Raw genomic sequence first — 13189 nt, forward strand, 5'->3', positions numbered from 1 at the left:
GCTGCAGACTTTTGAACCTACACAGAGGAAATGAGTGAGCTTTCCCAGCCTCAGCCCAGAGGCTGCTGTGGTCACCAGAGTCACGGTGTCAACGGTCCTGTGTGTCACTGGGGAGAGGGCAGCAGTGCCCTACAGCTAGATTCAAACTAAGCTATGAGAAAAGTCTACCTGGCTACAAAGGCTGAATTATATCGACAATATATTTCCGTTCAATGAGTCTTAAACTGTATCTTAACTGGGGAGAAATCACGGAACAGAAGCCCATGGCTGACGGAAACGGGACCGCCGAGAGCGCTGTATTCGGAAGAACCTCGGGGGCCGCAGACAACACGTGACTCCGGGAGGGTAATCGGGGCAGTGGCGGGCACAGACAGCTAACCTACGAGCCCGCATCTGTCAAAGACACATGAGCTTGAATTTCTGTCCTTATGTACCAGAGGTGTCCTTGAAGGAGACAAAGTGCAGACTTGGCTTGATGGACACACACACCCGGAGTTAAACTGCACAGCGACATTTATTGTTTCAGCCTGGAAAAACATCCCTTTTTTTAAATTTCACACAGCAAAGCAAGTTAAAAACTTCACTCATCAAATAAATGATAATTTAAACAAGAACTTGCTAAAGAACCCTCATCACAACAACGTTTTAGGGCCTGATCACTTTTAAGTCCATGGGGCCATTAATGAATATCAACCAAGTGTCTCTTGTATAATCTGCAAGCCGTTTTTCCTACAACAAGAAGGCGTAACATGTTTCCTTGACTCAGGTGATACATTTAGAAAAGAAATCATGATTTTTTTTCTTTTGCTGTAACAGGCAGACACTGCATTTCTTGTGATCAGGAAAGATGGAACGACTGCTGTCCTTCTCTCGCTGCGATCAACAGTTTCTCACGCATTATCTCAATGCTCGAGTAGTCCGGCAACTTAAGATAGTTCACACAAGTCATGACAGAGGGCAAGAAGTCATCGGGGTTTTCTGTTGATTCGAATGTCTTCCGGACAATTGTCAAAGGTGGATTCAAACTCCTGAAGCCTGATGAAAGGGAAGGAAAAAAGACAAAGGAACTTATTAGCAAGTTTGTAGGATGCAAACGGCCAACTCAGAGAACATTTTCTCAGCCAGAAGAATCAGTCTGGAATCCCAAACACACCCTCTCCCGCTATCACTACCAGGAAACATCGCACCGCCTTGTTGCATGGGGTCAGCACACACACAGGTGCTCTTTCTTGCTTGGCAATTAAATCTACACATTTGATATACATTTAGTGTAAGGTGGCTGGTATCTGCTTTATTTACCATAAAAAGCCCACGTAGAATATGGAGGCAAACAGTTCCTTAGGCTTTCTGACTTTTAAAACAGAATACCAATTCAACTCCTGTTAGGAGTGACTCACTTCTAGGAAAGTAGACTCTGCAAAGCACTCTTCTCTAAGAGTTTCTAATGCAAATGGCCTGAGGATCTGAATTTTATCTAGAAAAGTAGCATTATGTGTTCATTAACAATCCTACTTCAATGTGTTTAAGAGACCATCCTTATGAACGTCCCTGCTGGTGAAAGCTCTTATACATTGCAAAACAGAGTGAACACTTAGAAGCATTACGGTGTTATCACTAAGGCCCTATGTAAGTCAACTACAGAATATCCTGCTGTGGTACTGAAGTCTGGCTGGCTGGCACACCCATTTATTTACCCACCGAGCAAAGGCATACCCACCTCCAACAGGCAATCTTGGGCTACCTGTCACAAACTGGAGAAATAACCTCTGCTGCTCATTATCAAAACTACTGAGAATCTCAAACAAGAACTTCACAGCCCGACTACAACAGAAATAAATAACCACAATTATTGCATCATATTAAAATACAGTTTTGAATCACCCCACAATGCAGACCCTCACAATTAGCTACATACTGTAAAAACTTAACTACCACTACCTATGAATTCATATTCCAATACACTCTGAAATCCAAATGGTTTCTGTTGTCACAGCTGGAATTCAAATGGCAGGATTACTCTAACAAGTAAGACTTGTCAGGGACTATACAGATGTCTCTGTTTTACTACATAGAAAAATGGGTAACGGGGTGAAACCTGTCCTCTCCCCTCCCCCACCCTGATCATATTTACAGAAATGCTTGATGAAGAATCTTCGGGTCCTAAGGTCTTAACAGAAACAAGGCCAAAATATCAGAAAATTCTCCTTTAAAATAGGTAGACAAATTTAGGGTGCCGGGATGGCTCAGCGGGTTAAGCCTCTGCCTTTGGCTCAGATCATGATCTCAGGGTCCTAGGACTGAGCCTCTCATGAGGATCCCTGCTCCGTGGGGAGTCTATTTCTCCCTCTATCCCTCTCCTCACTCGTGCCCATGCTCTCTCAAATAAATAAATGTTTAAAAAAATTTTTTAAATAAAATACGTAGACAAATTTAAAAATGTTTATGATGTGTACATATACATGCACACACCACCCAATTCTTGACCATCAAATGAAAACCCCACCGACCCCACTACATACCTGTCGTGAGTATAACCGTGATCTGGCCTGCAACATTCCATCAGTGTCTTTGCATCCCACGTGTCTGCCTTGCTGCCGCACAAGAGCTGATCCAGCTGCGTGTTCACACAACGATAACAAATTACTAAAGACACAGCTGCATAACAGAGTGAACCTCACAGGCTTGTTTTGCGGTATGCCAATAGAATACAGGTCTACACGTGCCAAAGGAAAGTATCATTTTCAGCATCAAAAAAGATCTGCTGAGAACCTCTTTTTGTCCGATGTGCTCTTCTACTGCACTTAGGAAATCAGTCTCCTCTCCATGCAGGGGACTGAGGCCTAGAGAAACCTTTAATTGCCAACAGAACATACCTGGGAAAAACCCTGGGCTTAAGTTTACCTGACTCTTCTCATGTCTTTAGAGGCTTTCCCTTGATAATCTACCTCTAACCAGGGAGAGTTCATAAATCCTATCTTCTAGAAACCCAAGGGTATACATGAAGAAAGCTAAGACACAGACTACTGAGCTGGAGCAAGAAGTGGGAGAAGCAAGCTGAATGGAGACAGCAAATGGGCAGCTTTCCCACTCTTTACTGTAAAGAGAGGCAGATGGTGGCCAGATGGTGGCTGGGGCGGCACGGGGACCAAGCTAGCCATCACAGGGGAACATCAGAAAGCAAACAAGTGCTCATATCTGCCTGGAAAATCTAACATCAGCTTCAAATTAAACCACCTTTTCTCTGGTTAACTGCCCATCTGCAGAATGACTGCATACTTTGAGAAAATCCAATTCAGGGCATATCAAATTTAGTGTCTACTGTACGTCACCCACTTTCAGGTACTTAATGCATCCTGTTCAGTAACACAGAGGTTATCCCAATTTATGGATGAGGCAGGCAGATCAGATGCGATAACCTAGATAAGGTTAAATGGTTAAGTGGTGGGGACCAGAATTCAATTCCAGGAGCAACGCCTGTTGCTTTCAATTCCAGGTGACATTCAGTACCTCAAAGCGCCAGGTACACCACCTGCTTCAGTGAGTGGCAAATCGGAGTGAACATAAAAACCGTAATGGAGATTACAATGCTAAGTCATTCAAAGAAAGCTGGATTTAGCAAGTAATAGGCATGTATTCTAAAGTTACCGCTCAAATAATAAACAAAAGGGATTCCAAACTTTCGCTCCTTCCTATGCCAGCTCCTCACTAGCGAGTAGTTTTTCGGACTCCTTTTGCACTTAAGAAGGCTGGAAAACTGCACACAGGCTCATGTCCCCCTTCTCAACAGCATCTGCAACACTCCCTTAAAACTTTAAGGACTGACTCCAATCATAAAGCAATGTCTCACCTAATCCAGGAAGTTTAGGTTAAAAAAAAAAGTGCCCCCTCCTCTGCATTCACCACTGTGGACCCAGGCCCCTTCCTGCCAGCCCCAACGCCCCAGACACCTGCCTCCCACCCCACCCAGGGTCAGGTGACAATGAGGCTATGTGCTCACCAATCACACACAGACCCCACTCTCTAAGAGTTGTTATATTTAGTATTTATATAATACAAATGTTACATTTATATTCTATTATGTTTTGTATTTAAGGCTCTTCTTTGCTCTTTCCCAAACCTCCCACAACTCCCATCTGCACTTGGTTTTTGTTGTTGTGGTTGTTTGCAACAACCTTTGGCTAGATGGCACAGAGACCGCCCACTAAGATAACTACAGGTACACATGGAGTGACGAGCCATTCTTTCTTTGAGACATAAGCTACTCACTTCTTCCGGGTAGAAGTACTGAAGATGACTAAGTGGGAAGACGGATTCAAATCCATCTCTGAAGGAATCGAATTGCCTGGAAACACCTTCATTTAGTGCCCAAAATATAACCAGCTGCAAAAAGAAAGGTCTTTTAGAAACCCTGACAAGATTTCATTTCTCTTTCCTATTCAATATGTGGTGAAGTACAGTGAAACATCCTTCCTGATCACTTAGAAAACAACAACAAAAAAACAGGAAACAAAATACAAGTCATTAAAGTCCCTTAAATACCTCTCAGAAAACTGCATAAAAGATCACTCAGGTCAACTTCTAACTGGGGGCCTGGCCAATAAGAAAATGCAAGACAGCAACCACCACCACCAAACAAACAAACAAAAACAACCCATGACCATTTATATTTAGTGTGTTTTTAAAAATTCATTTATGTAAAAACCCGATGGCACAGAATAGTACCTTCCCAGATGAGAAACAGATGAGTGTGTCCCAAAAGGATAAAATGTTATTTAGAAGTAAAGCTGATGTTTCAAGATTCACAATTATCAACTGTTAAGTGTTTTGAATTTCTAGTGTGAAAATTTTATATCTAAATCCTGATTAAGTTCTTAGAAGCCAACCCTTCCACTTCATTTAGCAAAGGGCCAACTGTGCAAATGCAGTCCCGGGAAGTCGAAAAGTAACAGAAAGCTCCTGTTATCGGTCCAACATTATCTAGTAATCAGTGACTCTGGCTAACCCACTGGGTTCAAGAAATACAGGACACGTTCAGATAAAAATAAAAACAAAAACACAAGCATTATTACAAGTTATTTTCAGAGAACCTTCACCTGGTCATTTGCCAGTAGGCTAAAAGGTCAGCTTTCTCAAGGTAAGGAAAAACGCAGGTAGTAAGAGCAGACAGTTCTCTGAATACTGAAGGGGGTGTCTGTCAGTCACACAACTGTCGGGGACACTAAACAATGTCTGAAGACCTCTGCTATCTACTCTCCTTCTCTAGCAGATGAAGAAAACCAGAGCCAACATGTTTCCAAGGTTCTATCCAAAATCCCACTGTAGGTTGCTGGAAAACCCAAGTTTGGGTGTAGTTGATATCTGATCTTGAACCCAAAGCTCTTCCCACTCGAGGTCAGAAATAAACCAAAAGAAAACTTTTTAAAAAGTAGTAATAAAGATCTATGTAAGTTACCTTAAAACAGAATTTCTTTTCAATACAAAATAATTCTCCCTTAATTTAGCAAATATAGTTAAGAACCATGAACTATCTCAAAGTCTTTGCTACCCCCATAAACGTGTGTGTGTGTGTGTGTGTGTGTGTGTGTGTGTGTTAATTCTATCACGTTAGCCACTTTGATAGAAAGACAAAATGCAGTTTAGCGAGAACACAAGTGATAGCTCCTTTTCACCGATTTCTTTTAAATGAAGACAAGGTGATGTTATTGGTATTCAAGCTCGAGGACAGCAAATCTGAGGTCACATGAGGATCATGAACTATCCAACATGTTCTCTCAAGCACAGACAGAAGCTAAAGCCTGAAGAAATGGATTGACGTAGTGATCTTGGGCGCCAAGGGTTTCACTGGGCTGGAGAGGCAGCATCCCTCCCCCCCAGAGCAGTGTCAACAGGAAGCCCCACGTCCCCATGCTGGCCTTTCCCCGGAAGGGCGCCGCGACTACATACTCTTAGATACTCCTCTAAGTTGTGGATGGTGACCGGTATATCCTTTCCTCCTTTCTTCAGTTCGATGTTGGGAAACCCTGGCAGAGTGAAATCCAATCCTAGATCTTCAACTGAGCAGCCATTCATAGTCAGGGTTTCTAATGCATATTGTAGACTCTCTTTGGTCTAAAAAGGGGGGATGAGAGATGTCAGGCACCGTCATTCTGTTGGTTCTGTATCTGTGTTTATAAGACAAAAGATACGCTAATACATTTTAAGGGCTCCTTCTGCTCTTACAGGACTTCTTTTTGTGTCGTCATCTACACAGGAACAAGTCACAGATCCCAAAGGAAATAATCTCAAGCATTTCAGAATCCAACTATTTTTATTTGGGGAAAAATAAGCTCACTTAACTGTTCTTTCAAAATGAGATGTCGGTCAATGTGACCACATTTCAAATCAGATTTCACAAAAAGTCATAATCGCTTACATGATGGTCCATTTGAGAGTGGTTACAGAGCCAGACAAACTTTTCCTAAGTTCTGTATTAATCTTCATGAATCCAATTATACATAGAGTTAACTGCCATTCCTCAGACAGGAAACCGTAAATACAAAGAATGCACTGTTACGTGAGTAAATACAAACAGCGCACCACCTAAGGAGCGGTAATTAACTTCGATCCCCCTGAAAGCTCAAGTCTAAGGGACTCCCTGGAGATTTCTCATCCTATGACTTCAGGACTTCAGGACTGTGACAACAGATCTGTATCCACACAATAATGCTGCGGTGAAGAAAGGTTCCAACAGAGCCCTCGAGTCATACTCTAAAGACAAATGTTAAAAGCAGTTTGTATTATTTATTTTGATAAATGCTTACACACATTTAAGAATTACACATTTTTTTTAGATTAGAAACCAACATGCAAAACTGCAACTACTACCTGAAAATGAAGGTACATGGCACAGGAGAAAGCGAAATGGCTTTCCAAATTGGAAATACCCCCAAGTATGAAATTCCCAGTGGCTGAACAGTCCAGGTGCAAGAAATTAGTCATTTAAACTAAAAAAAAGCTAGGAAGTTCTGATTTAAAATTAGTCATTTTTAAAAAGGAAATGAAAGCCATCCAGATTAATTCAGAATGCGAAGAGGAAACAACACTAAGATTATGGTATAATCTTAATCTGTCCTTCCCTGTAAAAGCCTGTGTTTAGGTCTCTCCTCAGCTGCAGGTGAATCATTCGATGAGACCAGAAGGGAGGCCTTTCATTTTAGGTTTAAGGTATTTCTCAGAAAGACTAGATAGTAATCATCAACATCTCTCAAATGTTCTCCTCCTGGAAAGCTCTTGAAACTGCCCCCCACCTCTCACACAGATCAAGGTGGTCACTGCTATCCTAACAGAAAGTCTCCTCTCCCACAGTTACTTAGGGAACATCTTACTTATAAAGGTCTGCATTATAAAATGCTATCATTGAGAGGAATCTAGAATATATAGGGTCCCTAAGATATTTAAAAGGAATTCACTGTTCATTTCTCCAGACTTTACATTACATCGAGAGCTAGTAAGCTTCAGCCCATTTCCCATGTGTCTTTTAAGATTTTACACTACGAGGGGCGCCTGGGTGGCTCAGTGGGTTAAGCCTCTGCCTTTGGCTCAGGTCATGATCCCAAGGTCCTGGGATCAAGCCCCGTATCGGGCTCCCTGCTCAGTGGGGAGCCTGCTTCCTCCTCTCTCTCTGCCTGCCTCTCTGCCTACTTGTGATCTCTCTGTCCAATAAATAAATAAAATCTTTAAAAAAAAAAAAAAAAAGAATTTATACTACGAAGTTTGCTCCATCTGGATACTTCATAAACAATGAGGTGAGGGGCTCCAGAATACCACATACCACCATTCCTCATACACTGGATGAAAACTGGTTAATACAGTACAGCGGTTTCCACGGAATGTGGTTTCTGTGCTATGCATTTTATACTTTTAAACTGACAACATCAAAAATAAAGATTAAAGATTTGTAGAACAAATCTCAAAAAAGAGTTAAAGAGAACGGGTGGCATGTCACAAAGTGTGTAAGAGAGAAAGCTGCAGAACTCGCATGCGAGTTCCAGCTCTCCTCCCACACTCTGGATCCATGATCTTGGCCAGTTACTGAACCTATCTGCCCTGCGTGTCTCATGAGCAAAAGAAGAATAACAGAAACACCTACGTCTCTGACGCATGCTGTGGATTAAATGAATTAATATACATACTGCACGTGGAATAGTGCCCTTCCTTTCCTTCCTTTTTTTGGGGGCCACCATTTACCTAAGAGGTGATTCCAAATAAGATTGCATTCATTTTTAAAAATTTACGAACTTGGGAGCGCCTAGGTGGCTCAGTGGGTTAAGCCTCTGCCTTCAGCTCAGGTCATGATCTCAGAGTCCTGGGACAGAGCCCCTCATCAGGCTCTCTGCTCAGCAGGGAGCCTGCTTCACCCTCCCTCTCTGCCTACTTGTGATCTCTGTCAAATAAATAAATTAAGAATATTTTTTAAAAAATTAAAGAAATAAAATTTATAACGTCGGTAAGCATAAAACTTATTCTAAAAAATGTTAAGACAAAGTATCTTCTATGGAAAAGATGGACTTGGCCTCTTTAAAATGCTAATTGCTGTCAATAAACAAACTGATCTTTCCAAAACTCACTAATTAATAAGGGGGGAAAAATTAATTCCCTTACAAATCACCTTCTTCCCTGATAAGGCATTTTAAAATTCCCATCTGTCGACAGCTCTTCTCCAGTTTATCGGGAGATGTGACACTTTCCCTACAAAATCTTCTCTATTCTTACTTTACACAATTTATAAAATGGGAGTTGATTTAACACTGGTCCACGTTGCCTGCCCAAATATAGCTAACTGACTCTGTGCCGCTATTTTTTAAATATAACTTTGTCTTCTTCTGCCTGATACAGAACCCACTATTAATTTCAGATTGGGTCAAATAATTTTTAATCTCTTATTAATATGTAAAGAATATACATGAATGATATAAAGCTCAAGATTACCCACTCTAATAAAGAAGCCTCAACTGATGTTACTAAGAAATAGTAGACACCTACCACGCCCTTTAAAACTATTTTTCTGATCTTTCTATAAACAGATGGACTATTCCTAAATTAAGCTACCTTTCTGGAAAAACAATCTGTCCTGAGAATAGTTTTTACTGGTTCAAATGCTTACCAAAGAAATTCAGTATGATACAGTATCTGCCGAGACACATAACGCCCACCTAAAATTTAATAAGTAAGAGCCTTATGGGTTCAAGTCAGGAGTGTTTTTTCATTTATTTGTTAATCAAGCTGTTATCACCTGCTGTTTTTAGAAGTCATCTTACTGTGAAATTGTTTCAGTTAATCTAATAAAAAAAATTAAACTCTTCTAAAATAAAATAAGTAAAATAATGTAAAATAGTAACTGCGTCAAATAGAAACCATTTAACAAAGACCTCATCTTGCAACAGTAGAAACGGATCCACTTGATCATTTCCTCATCTTCTAAGCTTACCTGGGATTTATCTTGTTCAAGTCTTTTCTTCTGTCTGACAATGTCTTCTAGGTGATACACTGATCTGGCTACAACCGGGTCAATGTCAAACAAATCATGTGATGTCAGTGAAGTTTCCTGCCTCAGCATCCACTTATAAAAGGGTAAGCCAAGGGGAAGGTCCACCTGAAAGGAAGTATACAAAATATTCTAACAGTCATGCTAAGCTTCTAGAACTGCCTCAGTTCTGTAACTGACACTCTAAGAGATCATTTATAAAGGCTGAGTAATAACTCACCCCTCCAAAAAACCACATTTCGGAACTCTTTCTCTCATTACACACAATTGTTCCCATTTAAACCCAATTTGGGGCCCTGATATTGTGAAAAATTTAGTACACCAAAGGATCCTATTTAAACAGTGACCCTAAAAAGGTTATCTTTCAATGATGGACATATATTCTCCATAAGGGCCTCCAAACTAAGAGATTATTTACAGGAATCTTAATCTATTTGGGGCGGAATAAACTAAATTCTACTGTAGTCTGCATTACTGCACATCTGGGGGAGAAAGAGGTTAAAAAGAAGAACCAAATAATTAAAACTGAAAAAAATGTAACTTCTAAAATAACTGGTTAACAGCCCATTCTGTAGGCAAGACAAAACTGTCAGCTTGGAAACTTGACACTGGATGAAAGAAAAGGTCTTCTACATACTGACCAAGTATCTCAGATACTGGTCCTGAATTAGCGTTTTTAAATAGAAATCTCCATGTAAGTCATATGCCCATTAAAGTCTGTGACACACTGTTTTAAAACCCAGCATGAAGTGCAGGCGATTGAGATACTCTCAGAGTACACAGACACAGAAAAATGTAGACAAGCAAATAATCCTAAACTTACCAATCTGAAATCCATGATAGCCTTGGCCATTAATTTTCCTAAGAAGCGAAACTTCATCTTAACCTTTGCGATGTGAGCTGGCTTAGCCGTCCTACCAAAGGGAAGCGCAAACAGGCCCTGGAGATTTTGAATATACTTGGTCCCTTCTTGGCTTCCTATGAAATGAGCAAGTCACAAAACTTTAGATGCTATTTCCAAAAACAATACAAGACAGGACAAAACCTGATAACTAAGAACATCTAAGCAAGTCAGTATTCTCAAAATCAGATCATGGAATGAAGTCCTCTAGAGCTGGAAGGTTCTCCCTAATTTGATAAAAGAGAAAACAAAGGCTAAAAATTGAATGAAGGTCAGAGACCATGGCCCTCTACTAGAAAGTACATCTATTTAATGAATTATAAAAGCCCTTTTACCTCACGTGAAAAGCACAGACTGACAACCTCACACATTAATATTACCTTTTGGATTGCTGAGAGTCACTTCTTCACCTCTCCAGAGACCCAAGTCAGCTCTCTGTAGTTCCTGAGATACAAGTGCATAAAACTCCAGTGTAGGCCCGAGACCTGTACCGACCTACAAAAGAACAAAGGCAGAACAATTTCAAATTTTCAGACTTTACGCTGCCTTTTTCTTGGGCCAACCTCTTCGCAATATGGATACTAGCAGCAACTGTTTATTTCATGCATCATTTCCCCAACTGTCCTGACCGGGCTCCTTCAGCCTTGGTCCCCCGGAACAAGAACGAGCCACCCTGTTACTGCCCAGGACCCTCACACTCGCACTGTGTGCTGCAGGCTTCTACACTGACAACAGTGCTGCTGTAGCTCTCGCACCCCTGGCGAATAAGAAGGCTTTGTCTGAGGATGATCTCCTTCCAGAGCCTTCTCGGGTGAGCTATTACCCTGAAACCAACTCAAATGTCGTCTCCTCAAGAGAAGCCTCCTCTTCAGCCCAGGGACTCTGCTCCTTTTTCTTCAGGAATCGTTGTTCAGCGACTTCTCACATCACCTCACACTGCCACAGTTTCATTGTATGTTTGCATTTCTCCCTCGAGGGTAACTTTAGTTCACCTCTGTACCCTCAAGAGTGCGTGGACACACAGCAGCCACTGAACACTGCTTTGCAGAAGAACACAGGGCCCAGGGAAGGTCAGACCCATGCGAGCACCCACCGCGATAACTTAGCCTCGGAGCACGTCTGTGCTTCTCAAGCCCCCCACCCCGGCGCCCTAGAAACTCCTGAGAGCTTTATCAGTATGATTGCATGGAGATGGTGAACATGTCCCGAAGATTCTCGCTTGATAGGTGTGACTAGAGCCTGGGCACTGGTATTTTAAAACCAGCCTGGATGTGACTGTACAGCTTTGAACAAAAAGCCCCGCTCCATAAGAGGCATCCCGTGTCCATGCTCATAGCCTAGTCATTCCTTCACATTCTATAAAGGCTATATATAACCTTTATATATATATATATATATATATATATATATAAAACAAGTTAATATAGTAGTTTATAGGCCACCTCAAACCATTATCCTGATCAAGAGAACTAGAGTTCACTTAGAGATGATTTGCAGATAATGGGCATTATTTTATCATTATCACAGTTACTTTTTTAAAGTATCCAAACTAGCTTAACAGATCAGATCCAATCCACCAAGTATTTCACTCTAACTTTGCAAACAGTGACATACCAGGTTGGATGTGGTGACACCTTCTGGACCCACCAACACCACCCTGGCTTTTCTTTTTTTCACTGCACATTCCAACCCATCATTCAACACTGTAAGCCTCCCCTTCAAAATATATTCTGAACTGGTCCCTTACCTGGTCTACTGCTAGAGCCTCCCGCATGCTCTCTGCACCTGCATTCCCGGCATCTCCTCGTCTAGCCTCACAGTGCCGAGAGGCCTCCCATCTCACTCAGAGCAAAAGCTCAGGTTCTTCCCCGGCCTGCACCACCTGGGTGACCCCCTCCCATAGCCTGATCCTACTCTGGAAGGTCATTCTGCGGAAGGGCCAGGAATCTGCCTTGGGGCATTTGCTTCTCTGTTCTTTCTCTAGAGAAACCCTTCCCTAAATGGTAATGACTTGCCTGTCAAATGTCCTCTTAACCACCCTATCCCTTCCCCCATCCCGATCCACCTTTCTTTCTCTTCATCATGTGACCCATCATACACATATAGGTAAATACATGGGGAAAAAAAAGGTTCTGTGATGGTAGGAATTCTGTATACTTTGTTCTCCACTGAATCCTGAGTACTGGAGGAGAGGAAGTAAAAGAAAAAACTGCAGTAACATCTGATATCCAGCAGATGGTGCTTTAGAGCCACTTAAGTTTTTTTTTTTTCTCCTTTTAGCATAATTACCCTAGGCTAAATAGAAATCACAAATCAGATCAGTTTAATTCCTTCATCCAAAGAATGGGCTGTTATTTTTAAAGATAAAACAGACTTAAAATATCAAATGGCACTAGTATCACTGTAAACATGTCATCACAGCAAATCTGTGAGGTGTGGAAGGAGGTAGTCAAAGCTGTTCTGGCAATTCACCCTGTAACCTGACTGGCCAGCTGCCCTGCAGTAGATCAACCTTATCTTTTCAGGCTTCTGTTCTACTCAGCCACTCCACTAGAAAGGTAGGTACTTTGGTTTTGCTTCATTTGTTTTTAAAGGAAGGAAAAGGGGGTGCCTGGGTGGTTCAGTGGGTTAGGCCTCGTCATGGTCTCAGGGTCCTGGAATCGAGCCCCACACTGGGCTCTCTGCTCAGCGGGGAGACTGCCCCCCACCCCCACCGCCTGCCTCTCTGCCTGCTTGTGATCCCTCTCTCAAATAAATAAATAAAT

At 41.7% G+C, this 13189-nt stretch overlaps 1 protein-coding gene across 17 annotated transcripts in view; it reads right to left on the bottom strand.

Moving 5' to 3' along the window:
- Positions 1-495: 495 nt before the first annotated feature.
- LOC111142430 (thyroid hormone receptor interactor 12) overlaps positions 496-13189 on the bottom strand; it is a 138158-nt gene continuing 125464 nt past the window's right edge. For all 17 annotated transcript variants that reach the window (XM_022495640.1, XM_022495631.1, XM_022495607.1 and 14 more), the window contains 8 exons: positions 10805-10919; positions 10347-10501; positions 9467-9631; positions 5944-6108; positions 4267-4380; positions 2520-2614; positions 1718-1821; positions 496-1035 (listed from right to left, as the gene is read on the bottom strand). In XM_022495640.1, coding sequence (XP_022351348.1) covers positions 839-1035; positions 1718-1821; positions 2520-2614; positions 4267-4380; positions 5944-6108; positions 9467-9631; positions 10347-10501; positions 10805-10919 — 1110 coding nt within the window. In that variant the 3' untranslated portion in view covers positions 496-838. The remainder of the gene's footprint in view (positions 1036-1717; positions 1822-2519; positions 2615-4266; positions 4381-5943; positions 6109-9466; positions 9632-10346; positions 10502-10804; positions 10920-13189) is intronic.

This window comes from Enhydra lutris, unplaced genomic scaffold (genome assembly GCF_002288905.1).
Source record: "Enhydra lutris kenyoni isolate GAN:26980312 unplaced genomic scaffold, ASM228890v2 scaffoldscaffold1, whole genome shotgun sequence".
Classification (NCBI taxonomy): Eukaryota; Metazoa; Chordata; class Mammalia; order Carnivora; family Mustelidae; genus Enhydra; species Enhydra lutris.